This window comes from Squalius cephalus, assembly GCF_949319135.1.
Source record: "Squalius cephalus genome assembly, chromosome: 16".
NCBI lineage: Eukaryota > Metazoa > Chordata > Actinopteri > Cypriniformes > Leuciscidae > Squalius > Squalius cephalus.
The window spans coordinates 25,144,809-25,161,338 of NC_137137.1; the positions used below are offsets into that span (position 1 = coordinate 25,144,809).

The following is a 16,530-nucleotide window of genomic DNA, read 5'->3' on the forward strand; positions in this document are numbered from 1 at the left end:
CCAGTTTTATCCGAATATAGATACGAATAATTTTGAGACTGTTACAGATGCAAACATTGGCTCTGCTGTACACCCCTATTCAGCACGCAATGCACAAAAAAAAAACAACATCTTTGTTTGAATTTGATACTTCCCATCAATGCCTGTGTTGAGTCTAATCAAAGGTCCTGAGTCTCTCACCTGGTACTGGGCAGCCCAAAACCTCCATTCTCATACACATCGTACCATTCCAGCTCTGTGGCAAGATGCGGATGTAACGTGCCACTACCGGCTCCATAAACTGAGACAAAACTGGGGTGCTTTTATCTGAGTTGCCAAAGAATAACTGAGAGCAGAGAGAAGGGGAAAAAAAAGTGACTCAAAGACTAAATACTTTCAGTTTAATCGTTTTTTATTTTTTTTATTTCATATTGTAGAATTTCAAGTGCTGCACTTTAAGCCTGGCCTATAATAGCACCATATTAGTGTATTTGCAGACTTTGGTATGATGCTTTATTGCAAAACCATTCATATAATCATAATTGATGTACAAAGTCATATACTTGTACATTAATTCTACATAGTATATTTTAATTTTAAAGCAACTATGAAATATTTAACTGACCTTCAGCTTTGGTTGAAGTTAAATTAATATGTATTGTTTAACTACAAAAAGTAGTTTGAGATCAAATAATAACTTCTTGAAATATCAGGGTCACGGACCCCCAGTTGAAAATCCCTGTCTAGTTAATGAGTTATGACCTCTAAGAAACAAAGAAAGATTTGGAAACCAAAAGGAGAAGAGAAAATGACGGCAATCTGGCAACTTACCCATTCAGCATATCCGTCATGAAGGACAGTCCATTCTCTGCTGTCGTTACTAAATGCCACATAATAGGAAGAAACATAGTCGCTCCTGAAACAACAAAACAATAACAAGGACTGTAAATTTATACTGTTTAGATAGTTTGGTAGTTCTTAAACACAATTAACCACATGGCTCCTAAGTTTTTAATATCTGTCTTACTCTAGGGGGTCATCTCGTCCTTGGGTGATAACGCCAGTGAACTCTGTTAGTGTACGTGCGTCCAGTTCAATCCAGTGGATCTTCTCCTCAGGGTTAGCACACCATGCCCCACCATTCATATCATCTTCATCACCAGACGCCTGTTACATGAACCAATATGCTCACATTGACAACACATCTATTTCTATATATGTATATTTCTTATACATTTCAGTGTTCCGTATATACAATAGAGTATCTGTGCATATGTTTATACCTGAATATTAAGACGAGCTCTGTGTGAGCCATAGCGATGTTGAAAAACAGAGGAAGTCAGCAGCTGGTCATTGTCTATGCGATGAGACTCCATACCCAGAGGAGGACAAACTGATACAGCAAGAGACAGCAAACCAGAGAAAAAATACATATGCATGAATGTGTTTTTGTCCTAACACATGATTTGAATAAAAGTATCTGCTAAATGAATAAATGTAAATGTAATTGACACCATATGTTCTAGTCCAGACTGAAATCAGTTGATCTGTGCTTTCTCACTAAGCACTGTGCTAAACTTTCCTGATGGCACCTCATTATTTTATTTCAATTTATGTCCTTTAATTTATACTTGTTCTTTTCTTTGTGTTCTAAAATGTGTTCCAAGTAAATATAAATTCATATATATATATATATATATATATATGTATATATATATATATATATATATATATATATATATATATATCAATCATTATTATTTTATGTATTACTTTATTATTATTTTTTATAATTGTAAAATTGACATTTTGATGTCAATATATATAAATACGAAAATATGTACATACATTATATACTCAATATTAGTTTCAACTATGAAGTTAAATGGAAACTATACAGACAAGACTATGCAGATACACAATAATCCCAAAGATATAATGAAACAACAATAGATTAATAACATATTTATCTTTTTTTTATTCAAAACAATACGTTTTTAATATAATAAGTGCTCTAGCACTTATTGTCTTCATTCAGAGTTATGTGCATTAAGATGAAGGACTACATCCATGCATCTGCGCAGGGAGGACATTTGGAATTTTCTTTGAAAAGAACCAGCTGTTGAAATAAAGCAGGATTTGGCTGGATTCAGCATCTGCAATGACTTAAAAACAACTGAAGTCTTCCAAAAGTGTTTTAAGGTAACTACTCACTTGAACCTAATGAATGCTTCATCAATATCTCACTATTTCAATTATATTTATGTTGACATTATGTCTAAGTCACTGAAATGAATGCCAAAATGTTGCTTTTGTTTGGTAAGATCTGTGGCCAGAACTGAGAGCTGGGAATGCTCTTACATAAGTTTGTTGCATGTCAGTATTTTATTATTTATTCACAGTCATTTTGTTCTAAGTTTATTTTTTGTCTTATGCTATCTATTAAGTGATGAAGCTAATGGCAAGCATCCCATATGGCTATATGCCCAAACCAAGTCCTACCACTCACTTTTAGGCTCTCTGTACACGCGTGGTGGAGGTTTCTGAATCCTGCGTTCTCTCTCCTCCTCTTCTTCATGCCTCTTCTCTTCTCTTTCTGAGATGACAAATTATTGGGAAAAACACAAAGTTCATCATTAATGCTATGGATTCATGAGCAAAACATGAAGATAAAGCTGGTAGTTAACTGCTGGTAGTCAGTGTTGTTACTGTTATCTAATTAAAACTATTAAAAATCTTTTTTGGTTTAATTAAACTTAAAAAAAACTTAAATGAAAATGAGAAATTCTGCCTTGACAGCTACTTGAAATAAATAAGTGAATAAATAGAAATAAAAATAAAGAAATAAATAATGACAAAAGCACATAAAGTTACTAAAAGCTAAGCTAAAATTACTATGAAAAATCAAAACAAAAGTAGCTGTATATTTTCATTATATTATAGTTTTTTTTTTTTGTTTTTTTTTTTTGCTTTTGATGAAAATGAAATTAGCTTACTAGCTGTTTTGATCAGCTAGAACAAGGCTTTGTTTTTGATCAGCCATTGAGGAACTAGGTAAAATTATATTGGTGAATTCACATTTTGATGAATGTGAATGCTAACGGATGGCTTTCTCCAGTTATTAATTTAAATAAATTTCCTTGGCTCAAACAAACAGAGCAATGTTAGAAGAGCACCACAGAGCAACACTCCACTGTAAGGATATACTGAAATTTCGGCTACCTAAAAAATTCGTCCAAAACAGCTATTTTCGGTTTCGGGCCAAAATGGTTTTGGAGGGCCGAAATCAGTGACTGAAACAGACATGTAATTACCGCTTCTCCAATGGCATGTCAGTCACACTTTAGATTAGGTTCCAATTTCACTAACTTACTATTAACTATGACTTTTGCCTCAGTAAACTCCTAATTACTGCTTATTAATAGTTCAGGTATTGGGTAGGATTAAGGGATGTAGAATAAGGTCATGCAGAATAAGGCATTAATATGTGCCCTATAAGAACTAATAAACAGCCAATATGCATGCTAATAAGCAACTAGTTTAAAGTGAGAATTGGACCCTAAACTGAAGTGTTACCAACATGTCAGCTGCGTGGACACTAGCTCTGGACTGATAATATAATTTTTTTCGATTTTAAACCGGTAATTATATGGTTTCTTATATCTAAAATCTTTTAGACTGTTCTGTTTTCTGTTGATGCGTGAACAAAACTTCACTAAACATTTGTAGCATGCCTGCCATCCGATAATCGCAAAAAGCTTTGTGCTTTGTTATTTTTAATATTAAAGCAAAGTCTCAACTTAAAATTCTGTTGATTTCTTTTTACAAAATTCAAACAATAAATGTCGTTCTGCCGCTCTTTAATATGACGGGACAGATCACTGTAGCCATACATTAACTGATCATCTCATCTCCTCTTTACTACTAGTTACAGCACAAAATAACCGTGGGTGAACACCAGAAGGTATGTTGAAAGATACATTACAACATACCGAAATGAATCCTGTCTCATATAACAGTCTCACCCAATCACTGTTTCAAGTGGGAAAGACATCAATAAAACAGCTTATAGACTATACAAATGTCACTTAACGTTATATTTTCCTCAAGAAAGCTATTCAATGTCCACGAACTCATTAGTTAGCTAGAAAAAATAACTCAGCATTTTGCTAAATTGATATATGCACTGTACATATTCACATATTTTTACTTAACCTGTTAGTGATGTCTTCATTATTTAATGTATGTTTGAATAAATCTGTCATGAACATTTTTTTCACAGTATATTGTAATTTTAAGGTTTATATTTGACCAACAAACTGGAGTAGAAACAATTCTGCTATTAAAAAGTTTTAATATAAACTGCCTCGTGCAATTTAAATGTTTGTAAAGTTAGTTTTAGCTTATTTTTGAGTGTCGATTATTAAATAAATTTGATTAATTAATTAATTGATTATTTATTATTTATTTATTTTCGGTTTCAGTTTTCAGCCAAGTGCATTCTGAATTTTCAATAGTCTCTGTACATTGGAATGGGATAGGAGAAAATATATATATATTTTTAAATTAGTCTTCCAGGTTTTGACATCATCCTTGCAACCCTTTATAACTATACTGTGGCATAGACGAGTGTGTAGTATCATTATTTTACATCAGGTTTAAGTATATTGCAGATGACTTCTGATTTCAGATAATGTTAGAAGAGCTTAACTTTGCTGAACCTAGAACATTTCTCTCAAGATCTCCCAAACTCTCTTTCTCAGCTCGCTTACTTATTTTGGTTAATATTCAACAATATTCTGCATATAGAAATTGTATAAAAATTCCTGCTCCAGACAGTGCGAAGGATTTTGTTCAGTCTGTTAGGAACTAGAACTGAACATCAGAGTTCATGGGAACAGGGTCAGAGTTCACAGGTATAATGAATGCTTGTCATTCGGTAATTTCCCACAACTGTCAAAGTCAATAATCATGTGTAAGCAGAATGTAGGGTAGCTGGAAGAGGTATAGAGGTGATTGTCATGCTAAGTGTGTTATTTAAATAACTAGAAACAGAATTTGGAAACGGATAGTTAGAAAGGCCTGTTGAAGACTGAGACAGTGTTGGCCAAACACGTTGATGTTTTTGATCAATAAAACATTTTTTCCAGCTCAAGACAAACCAAACAAATGGAATGAACAAAGATGTTTAAAAATAATAATAATTTTAAAAATATGTGATCTTACTCATGTATTGTATGTCCAAATATCTAATTGAAACCAATGATAGTCCAATACTACACTGGAATAAACAACACTATAACTTCACTATTGTTGTGTTAAACTGAATAGCACCCACTTATGGTTTTCTAAATTGTATTATTGTTCAGAATATCAGGCTACTGCATTCTAGAGCATACATCCAAATCATGTTCAGTACAACTGCACTCTTAAATATAAAGATTTAGTTGAGAGCAAAGCAAAAATATATAAACTCTCTTTATATGAGGATAAAACACTGTACCTCTTTCCTCTTGTTCTTTTCTCTGTCTTTCCCTCTCCTCTTCCAGTTTCTTTTCTGATGACAAAACAGAAAGCAAGGGTATAAGTGAGAGCACAACATAACAGAGTCAGTGTCACACATTGAGCAAGTACAGACGGATTCAAAGAAGTTGAAAGGTGTTTTTAAAAAAAATATATATAATGAATATGTAATGAATAAGAAATTCATTGAGCTTTTAGGTCATAAATCAGATAATATATTTGTGACATTGATCATGTGAACACATTAGTAGGTCAGATTGAAGCAGAAGATGCTCTTTGGATCATTCTTAAATCATGCTGGAAAACACGATTGTGATGTTTTACAGAAACTTGTGGAGATCATTAAAGCAAAAGAGGACAAACCAAATACTGAATTCAAAATATGAAAGAAAATATTGTCTGAAAGTCAGATTTCCAACTTAAGTGAATTAGATATAAACTGAATCAGATAATCAAATCAAAATTGTTCCTGCCACATTTTCCTTAAGGCTACAATCTTTTCCTGCACGAAATTCTGTTTTTATACCCTAATAATAAGACACTGTCTGTTTTGTTTTTCTCCTGGACAGAGTTTTGTTTCCTAATAAAAATTCCCTTTATCTAAAATAAGGGCTCCATGCACGCACATCCTGATTTTGTTGAGTTAGACGCGTTCCTGGGTCAACATGTTTTGTTGATACTGGAAAAACATTCCTGTCCAAAAATGTAATCCTAACCATATCCCTACCCCTAAACCTAACCCTTTCCTATAAGATATCCCTAAAATCTGAGGGAAATGATAGGTGAATAACACTGATGTAAAAGCACCTAAACCTTGTTGTAAGCCTAAACTTGACATAAACTGTGTCCCTCAAATCTGATTGGTTGATTGGAAATGTTGTTACAGGATCATCAAAGGTATTGATCCAGGAACACGCTGCACTTGGTAAAATCAGGTTCTGCCTCCATGCATGCACCCTATATCATATTGCCTATTAAAACCTGCTAACAAGGTAAACATACCGTACATAAGGGCTTTTATGCATACGTTTTTTTTTTGTTTGTTTCTTGAGTAAGATTTAGTTGGGGAGGAGACGCAAGACATTATAGTATTCTGGTTGGAAAAAAAACATTTCCACTGACATTTTCATTTAACGGCAACATGATTTAAAATTATCAGCTTCATCTTAAGCGGCACCTCTGTGTCTCTGCAAGTGTTTATTTAAGGTCAGAAATGACAGGTCACACTTTCTGTACTCTCATTAAGAAAGAGGGAGGCCAACACCTCTCATGCATGTCTCACTGTATGTTTGTTTTCTTTTAAAAAAAAGGGGTAACAAAGTAGTATGTACTGTACCATGTCCATAGTCATATTCTTCATACCAGTTGTTTTCAAATGGAGGGACGGTGGGCTCCTCTGTGACAAAAGAAAAGAAATGTAGGTTAAGTTTGCGAGATTTACTGAGAGTACAGTAGAGAAACTTTAATGACTCATAAAATGTTTGCTAATTGTCTGTCGCTGTTGGTTTGCTGTCTTTTGTAAGACATTGCGGATTTTTAATGGTGTAAAAACAAGATCTTTCATGAGATGGGTGTATATTGTGGTAAGAGTTTTATTTGATTCACACATAAATTCATAGGGTGTTTAAATTCACTCCTTTTTAACAGATGTATTTAAAAAAACAAGTCTGAGACAGCAGAAAGCCATTAACCCAACTGCCAATTAAACCTACTTTTTTTGTCTGTTTTTATTATGTTTTGAAACTATAGTTACAATTACAAAATGTGAACTAAGTAATTTTAAGACATAGTAAGTAGTACCATTTTGCAATAATAGTTAAACAGTGAAGTGGCCATGAACATTTCATAAATCATAGTTTACAATGTCATGTAATTTTGAGGAGGACACAGCATTTAGAAGGAATGATCGGTTTACCTGTGGTAGTGTACTGCCAGGCATTGTCGGTAGAGCTGATCTCTTCGCCATCAGGGAAAGGCAGGTTTTCTGCCACCTCATCTGTTGCCAAAGAAAAGACATTTTTATAACTTTTTTAAAGTGTGTCCTAACTGAACAATTGGTCATTTGTGACTCCTGCTAACTAGCTTCAGGTCTTAATTCATGTGAAAACATAATTTTTTGGAAGACTCACATCTGGCATCCCAATAATCATCCTCATTAGTTGGACGGCCAGCAATCACAGAAGTTGTGGGTGTGGGCTCATCCACCTTCCAATAGTCATCGTCTTCAAAAAAGTTAAAGGAAATGTTGATCATAATAATGTACAAAGTAGTGTTTATTTACACAGAAATGAGTGATATTATGCTCACATGAGTCAGGAAAAGGTTGGGAATACTCATCCGTGTCAGGAGGAAAATCTGTTGGGAAATCTGTGGTTTTCTCTGTCGGAGGGTATGTAGGCTTTGCCGCTGTTGTTGTCTCTGCAGGAAATTCTATGTATACAAACAGTCTTTGTAAGTGCAAGTGAATTCCAGCCATTTTCCAGATCATGGAATAAAATCATTCTACATGATCTTATTCCAGACACAGCATGTTCTCCAAAGTTGTTTGACAATGATATATGTTTCTGTAGAAGCCACAAGTCGCTTTATTTATTTTTTAAAAAAAATTGTAAATCATGTTTCATAGGTGATTTCTGGGTGAAGTACTACACTACCCATAATTCCTAAAGAGAGATCCACCAAACAAAGAAGTTGCTGTTACCATGCAACCATAAATTGTGACAAAAGAGCTCATCAGCTACTACTCCTGTGAATCATTGCGAATGAGTCTCACAATATTTATAACAGTATATAACAAAATAATAGTTTTATATAGCATAGTTAATTTGTTTATGTCATTCATAATGCTTCATGGTATCAGCAGTTAATTCATTTGTAAAAGAATTTAAGTACTCAGTCTTGTACTTTTGTCTTTGACTCTGATTTTCTTATACCATTTTGCTTCAGATCAAATGTGTAATGTTGTTATTCATTTCTGAATAAGGAATGTTTTAAAATCCCCAGGGAGAAAATGAGTGGAGACAATACTTCTACAGAACCAAGGCAGTCAATATTCTGCTCCAATCACACCAAATGCCCAGATCTAATTGAGTGAGTCATTTAATAAGAACGGCTTTTCTAACCTTCATCCCAGTATTGGTCAGGTTCAGGGTCATAAAAATCCTCATCGTATTCAATGGGCACAGTGGTTGTGGGGGCCACAGTGGTGGTGGTGGTGGTGGTGGTGGTGGTGATGGTGGTGGTCTCCTCCTTATTCTTCTTGCCTTTCTTCTTCCCACCCTTCTCTCCTTTGGCTTTCTTCTCGCCCTTGGGTTTCTTGGTGGGCTTGGGAACTTTGGGCTTCTTGGTGGGCTTGGGCTCTTTCTGTCGTTTTCCTCTTCCCTCCCTCTCAGTTTCTCTACGCATTCTCTTTACTTAAAGGACACAGAGAGAAGGAAAGAGAATGAAAGAAACCAACTTGGTAACCATCTTGAATTTTAGGGTTTAGAAAACTGTAGTTTATAGCTCAATCTATAGCCGCACATGCTGAAGTTGAAGGTTACTTTGTGGTTAGTCTCAGACTGTCTTATGCATATCAAACACAGAACTGTAATTTTCTGAAAAACAGCAAGCTAATCTGATTGGCTGCACTTATGCAATTTCCATTCCAGGGTGTGCAGGTCGTGTTCTGATACAATAGGCTCTTTTGGTTGTCACATGCCGGTCAATGGTCTGTCTATGTAGCCAGTTCTTGTCTAAAATAAGTTGCAAAGTGGATCATACTTTATGCCGATTCAAAAGTTTCTGCAAGAAAACAAAAAGTTAATTTACATTATTTAATTCACTTGTATTATCTCATCATAAATTGATTAAAAGTAAAAACATTTCACAAGTTTATCATAGTCTTATTTTGAAGCAATCATTTACAAGAGAAAATTCAATCACAGCCATGTCTTTAAGACCATGGTATGAGGTTTTATCTGAGGTGTTGTACCTTCATGGCGTGTTCACAGCAAAACCAGAGAAAAACTATTTTAGGATCACCAAAGAACCTTTCAGTGAACACTTCTTAAAAGTACCGTTTTTTTTTTAATCTGAAGACATATTAATAATATGAAAAACCACTGTAAGGAGCCTTTTGTGCAATTGAAATGTTCCATGCAAATAAATGCATGGAATTAAAAATTATTTTTATGAATGTAGAGATATTTCACAGCTGAGGCCAAAAAAAAAAAAAGAGTAACATTATCATCCACGAAAACAGTCTGTCATAACCAATATCCTGCCAAGCTTAACTTAATTGAGCTGCTTGATCAAATGGAAAAGCACACTTTTTGCACACAAGTTTGGCGAAACCAATCTGACAATTCTGGCTTTTCTAAAAGTCTAGTTTTCTACACTGCAACACTGACTCCCCTCAGCCAACCCACGCTTCTTGGACACTTGTAACAGGAACGTACAAAGAAAAAGGAATGCATCTGTCTACCAGGATGTCTGGCTACACTTTGATAATTCTCTCCTAATTTCCAACACATTGTTCTGGATGACTGACTAATTCAAGTATGATTCAAACAGCCCTTCTACTTCTGGCCCAGATCTGGAAACAGGAAAAAAGTTATCTAAAAAGACTATAAATATTAAAAGTGACTTAATAACATACACAATAAAAATCTTTGAGCAAAAAGAAATGTGTGTTTAATATAGCAAAATGGTGGAAGTTTTCCCTTACAAAACATTTAAGAAAAAAAACACATTTTTACCATTTGAAATACTGAATATATTCAAAGTGTTTCAGTATACTGACAAAACGTCTCTGGTTACTTGCGTAACCTATGTTCTCTGAATAGGGAACGAGACGCTGCGGATAGCGCAGTGGGATATTCTCTGAATGTGCCGATTGTCTGAAGCCCTATAGAATCACGCCAATTCATTGGCTGATGGCGCTCGCGCAGTCTGGCTCCGCCCCGACGCTCTTACGTCGCATCATTACATATTCGCGCGCGCGCCATCTGTCCTCAGATTTCTCTGCCGAAAAGGAAACTGTCAGCAGCGCGAGGAGCTTGGCAGCTAACGCAGCGTCTCGTTCCCTATTCAGAGAACATAGGTTACGCAAGTAACCAGAGACGTTCTCTTTCATAGGTTCACTCAACGCTGCGGATAGCGCAGTGGGAACGGACTACCAAACTCGCCAAGCTAGAGCGCTTTCCATGACTGGTACAAAAATAGACAACGACCAAGAGGAGTTCAAACAGAAAGAACCTGGGAACCCGGGGTCATGTCAAGATCCAAATTATAGAACCTTACAAAAGTGTGCGGAGAGGACCAGCCTGCCGCAACACAAATGTCCTCCAAAAGTGCTCCTCTAAAAAGAGCTTGAGAAGATGCCACACTTCTGGTGGAATGTGCTCTAATGCTAAGAGGTGAAGGAAAGCCATGCACCTCGTAAGCCAACGAGATAGCTTCTGTAACCCAGTGAGAAATCCTCTGCTTTGATGCAGCAAGCCCACGGCGGCCAGCACCGAAGCAAACCAGAAGCTGGTTAGATTTCCTCCAACCGCCTGAGCGGTCTACATATATCTTAAGAGAACGAACTGGGCAGAGCAAGTTAAGCTTCCTATCTTCCTCAGAAGAAAATGGAGGAGGGTGGAAAGCGTTAAGGTTAACCACCTGCGAGCGGAAAGTTGTGGAAAGAACTTTGGGAACATACCCTGGTCTCGGCCTCAAGGAAACCTTGACCAAGCCAGGAGCAAAGTCCAAGCAAGACTCGCTAACAGAAAAAGCTTGTAAGTCTCCTACACGCTTTAATGATGACAAAGCCAACAAAAGCGAAACCTTGAGAGTCAGAATCCGCTCCGGAGCTGACTCTAAGGGCTCAAAGGGAGCCTTTGTCAAACCCTCTAGGACAACAGAAAGGTCCCATGAGGGAACTCTAGGGGAGCGAGCCGGTTTCAGGCGCTTAACCCCACGCATGAAGGCCGAAACTAACCTTAGTTTCCCCAGGGGAATCTCGTCCGATTCCCTATGCGCTGCAATAGCTGCGACATAAACTCTGAGAGTGGTAGCAGCTGCTCCAGAAGCAAACTTCTCCTGCAGGAATTCCAATACTGAACCAACAGGGCAGTTAACTGGACTCCTATCATGTGCTAAGCACCATGTCTCAAACACCTTCCATTTGGAAGAATATAGCCTCCTTGTAGAAGGGGCTCTAGCACTCGCAATGGTCTCCTGAACGTCAGATGGGAGATCAGAACTTAATGCTAACAGCCTCTGATCGGCCAAACATACAGCTTCCACATGTCCGGGCGAGGATGCCATATCCTGCCCTGCAGTTGGGACAGCAGGTCCTCCCTGACCGGGATCTTCCAGGGGGAAGATTCCAGCAGAGGAATTAGCTCCGAAAACCATGGCTGGGACGGCCAGAACGGAGCTACCAGGAGGAGGCGGACTCCGCTCTCTCTCACTCTGGCCAAGACCGCCTGGATCAGTTTGATGGGCGGAAAGGCATAGAGTTTCCGCGTTGGCCAAGGGTGAGCGAACGCATCTATCCCTAATGGAGCCGGGGGACTCAGGGAGAACCAAAGCGGGCATTGGGACGACTCTTGAGATGCAAAGAGGTCCACTTCCGCTTCTCCGAAAACCTCCCAGATCAGGGCCACTGCCTGGCGGTTCAACATCCATTCTCCCGATCTGAGTTTCTGCCTCGACAGAAAGTCTGCTGCGAGGTTCAGAATCCCTGGGACATGAACTGCTCTCAGAGAAAGGAATCTGCTCTGAGACCACAGGAGAAGGTGACGCGCATGCCTGTTCAGGGTGCGTGACCGAGAACCCCCCTGTCGGTTTACATGAGACACCACTGCCATGTTGTCTGTCCTGACAATTACATGGTGTCCCTCCAGAAGAGGGAGAAAATGATGCAGAGCCAGAAAAACGGCTCTTAACTCCAGGCAGTTGATGTGCCAAGAGAGAGTCTCGCCAGTCCAGACGCCACATGCTGGTCTGCCCTCGAAAACTGCTCCCCAGCCGGTGAGAGAGGCATCCGTCGTAATCATCTGGCGACGAAATACCGCACCCATGCTGACCCCTTTTTGAAGAAAAAGAGGGTCCCGCCAAACTGACAGGGCTCGAAAGCAACTGCGCGATACCTTCAGTAGGCGAAGGGTTGGCCCGGAGGGCCGAACCCCTGAGAGCTTCATCCACCACATGAAAGGTCTCATGTGGAGCAGGCCCAGCGGTAGCACGGAGGAGGCCGCGGCCATAAGGCCCAGCATCCTGCGGCAAGTGCCCACAGACACATGGTGGCCTAGCGAAAAACGGGCCACGCATGTCGTCAGACTGGAAATCCGTGCAGGAGCCAATTGGGCCTGCATGAGAACGGAATCCATGTTCACTCCCAAGAAAACGGTGCTCTGAGCCGGAGCAAGAACACTCTTCTCCGAGTTCAACCTCAAACCGAGAGACTGGATATGACTCAGGACGATGTCTCTGTGGTGGGTCACTAACTCCCTGGATTGGGCTAAAATGAGCCAATCGTCCAGGTAATTTAGAATACGGATGCCCTGGAGCCGCAATGGGGCCAGAGCTGCATCCATACACTTCGTGAATGTCCTCGGGGCCAGAGCGAGGCCGAATGGAAGGACCCTGTACTGGAACGCTCTTTCTCCAAAGGCGAACCTGAGGAACTGCCTGTGTCGCCGTACAACCTGGATGTGAAAGTAAGCATCCTTTAGGTCTACTGTCACGAACCAATCCCCTGGCCGAATCTGAGATATGATAGCTTTCAGCGTCAACATCTTGAATTTCCCTTTGTAAAGGGCGAAGTTCAGTCGGCGGAGGTCCAGTATGGGACGCAAACCGCCGCCCTTCTTCGGGACCAGGAAATAGCGGCTGTAAAAGCCCCGTTCGGTTTCCCCTGAAGGAACCTCTTCTATCGCTCCTTTGAGAAGGAGGGATGAAATTTCCTGCTGAAGTACAGAAGCCTGAGTGGCGCTGTCTACTACGGTAGGAAAGACCCCGTTGAAACAAGGGGGATTGCGGCAAAACTGAAGAGTGTAGCCGAACCGAACTGTGCGAAGAACCCAAGACGATACCCCTGGTAAGCGCTCCCACTCTTGAAAGAAATGTGAAAGAGGAAGAGGGATGTTGTAATGCAGACGACATACCTGAGTGAGGGTGCCGTGTTGACGTTCGTGGGGTAGAGAAGTTGACCGTGCAGGAGAGCCCTTGGCGTCCTGGCACGTGATGGGAGGCATCGATGCTGGGGTCATGGTGACCAGGTCCGCCTGTTCCGGAGGAAAGCGAAAAGTGCCTCCGAGGATGCGACCGGCAGTTATAGAGAGTGTCGGGGGTGAGGGGAGAAAGCAAAAAGCGTCTCCTTCCTCCCGCACCGGGCTGAGTTGAGATGATGAAAAATGGCCTGCACTTCGAAACACTGTGAGTGGCGAAGGTGACAGGGCAAGGAAAGGAGAGCTGGGAGGTGGGCAGAAACGCTTGCGCGGTCTGTCCCAACCTTGAGGAAGCAGAGGAGCTCTCCTTTTTCCGACCGGAGGGTCAGGAACGGCTCTGGGCCGCCGGAGCGGTCGGTTTGTCGGACCGCTTCATCTGGAGGCGCTTGTGAGGCCGTTGACGGGGAAACGGGCGACCGCGGGCTCCCCAAACCGTGGTAGGTGGGGGATGCACCGGTTCGCTCCTCCTGGAAGAGAACTCCGGTCTAAAAGAGGGACGTTCTCTGGGTCGAACAGGGGAGGGAGCAGAAGGTTCCCTATCCCTCCTGGGCATGAACTGTCTGAACGCGGCCGATTGGGATTTGGAGGAGCGGAATTTCTCAACCACTGTGTTGACCGCCTCACCAAACAGACCTGTTTGAGAAATGGGGGCGTCCAGGAGGAAAACCTTCTCCTTGTCACGGATCTCCGTGAGATTAAGCCACAAGTGGCGCTCCACCGCAACGGAACCAGCCATAGAGCGACCTATAGCACGTGCTGTATGTTTGGTGGCTCTTAAGGCTAAATCCGTAGCCTTACGAAGCTCCTTGACTGCTTCAGGGGTCATGCCATCGCCCTCGTCCATTTCCTTAAGGACGTCTGCTTGGTAGGCCTGAAGAATGGCCATAGTGTGCAGGGACATGCCTGCTTGGCCAGCCGCCATGTAGGATTTCCCAATTAGAGAGGAGGTAGTCCTACATGCTTTAGAGGGGAGGAGGGGGCGCGACTTCCAGGACGGCGCAGAGGACGGAGCAAGATGGTCGGCTAAAGTCTCCTCAATCGCCGGAACGGCGGAATAGCCCTGTTCCACAGAACCTACTAGGTTGGTGAAATCAGCAGCTGCCGCATTAGTGAGGCGCGCAGAGAAAGGCTGCTTCCAGGATCTGGAAATCTCGTGATGCAGATCACTGAAAAATGGCAGCTTTCTCCGTTGAGGCCTAGAATTAGGGCCACTGAGAAGTCTCTCGTCGAGTTTCGACGACTGAGATTCGCGGGGCTCGTCGGGCCAATCAATAGCGAGCTTCTCCGTAGCGCGCGAAAGTACATCAACGAGCTCCGCGTAGGCCGCAGTAGGCCGCGCTTCCTGGCCGCTAGGCGGGATAACCTCGTCGGCGAGAGTAGGCCCGAAATCCTCGGAGTCGGAAGCCTCGGTAAAAAGTACATCCTCCAGCCCGAAAGAAACCGCGTCGCGTGCTCCCGGGCTGGGGCGCAAATAATCATATGAAAATTCGACTGGCATGCCTCGCGCGTGCCGAGGGGAGGGAGGGAGAGAAAGAGCGGGGCTCATCTGCTCGAACTCCACATCCTCAAGCTCTACATCCGAACCCCAAGTCGCGGATCCTCGAGAGGCCTCGGGAGCGCGACAGGGGGGGACGAATGATTCCCTCTCAAAAACCGCGAGCCGCGATTTGAGGGTTTTGAGCAACAAATTTTCACAGAATTTGCATTTAGACGATCCTATGACTGCCTCGCGCGCATGTGAAAAACCCAAACATTTAACACACTTACTGTGCGGGTCGTCGTTAGCGATGTAACGAGCACATGGCGGAGAACAGCGTCGGTTTTCCATGGCAACTTCACCGTAAGGAGAAACAGAGTTCCGCTTGAACAGTCGCAGAAGCGCCGAGAATAATCCAGAAGTCGTATGAGCTTAGAAAAATCAAGAGCGAAGGGCAACGTGACCGCTTCGTTCTGAAGGCAGAGAAATCTGAGGACAGATGGCGCGCGCGCGAATATGTAATGATGCGACGTAAGAGCGTCGGGGCGGAGCCAGACTGCGCGAGCGCCATCAGCCAATGAATTGGCGTGATTCTATAGGGCTTCAGACAATCGGCACATTCAGAGAATATCCCACTGCGCTATCCGCAGCGTTGAGTGAACCTATGAAAGAGAACACTGAACCCAGAATGTTAAATGAATCAGAAATGTGCAGGATGGACTGTCATAATAATTGTGATAATGTTGACTGATAATATTAAGGTAAATACTTACAAAGGATGTCCAGCTTGGCCATGGCTTGTGATTCCTTGTCTCTGTTTCTGGCCACACATTTGTACATCCCAGCATTGTTCAAATTGGCATTGAGAACAATGAGAGAGGACAAGGAATTGCCATGACTGCGCACCTCGAGATTGTCATGTTTTGTTAGAATCTTCTCACCATTAGGAGAAAACCAGTAAATCTCCTCTGCATCCCCAACAACTAGGAAATAACATAGAAAAATGACTGAATTAATTCTATAGCTTTAGCATCTGAGTTAGTTCAACAACAAATGGATATCCAGCCATTGCCTTATGTTTTTACTATTTATTTTATTATTTATTATAACCTGATATTATTTCATTATACATTTTATTATTTATTAAATACTCTTGCAATATATTCCAAGCCATACTGTAGCTCTGCTTGAAGAAATGTATATAATTCAATAAAGAGAATGACTCCTTGCACTCTCAAATCAAATATGGTGCCATTAATGTCAATGAAATGTAACCTCAAGTGCAGCATTTTTGTAACAAATTAGATTTTTGAATTTTTTTTGGCTTGTTTATTTAGTGAATGACAACTT

General features: G+C 41.0%; 1 protein-coding gene across 1 annotated transcript in view; it reads right to left on the minus strand.

Annotated features, from left to right (window-relative positions):
• The window catches only part of aebp1b (AE binding protein 1b), a 30,460-nt gene that overhangs the window by 11,290 nt on the left and 2,640 nt on the right, over positions 1 to 16,530 (minus strand). The window contains exons 3-14 of the mRNA XM_079897898.1: positions 15,954 to 16,163; positions 8,625 to 8,915; positions 7,810 to 7,932; positions 7,632 to 7,724; positions 7,418 to 7,498; positions 6,839 to 6,898; positions 5,483 to 5,536; positions 2,489 to 2,575; positions 1,263 to 1,372; positions 1,007 to 1,146; positions 811 to 895; positions 181 to 325 (exon numbers count right to left, since the gene is read on the minus strand). Coding sequence (XP_079754024.1) covers positions 181 to 325; positions 811 to 895; positions 1,007 to 1,146; positions 1,263 to 1,372; positions 2,489 to 2,575; positions 5,483 to 5,536; positions 6,839 to 6,898; positions 7,418 to 7,498; positions 7,632 to 7,724; positions 7,810 to 7,932; positions 8,625 to 8,915; positions 15,954 to 16,163 — 1,479 coding nt within the window. The remainder of the gene's footprint in view (positions 1 to 180; positions 326 to 810; positions 896 to 1,006; positions 1,147 to 1,262; positions 1,373 to 2,488; positions 2,576 to 5,482; positions 5,537 to 6,838; positions 6,899 to 7,417; positions 7,499 to 7,631; positions 7,725 to 7,809; positions 7,933 to 8,624; positions 8,916 to 15,953; positions 16,164 to 16,530) is intronic.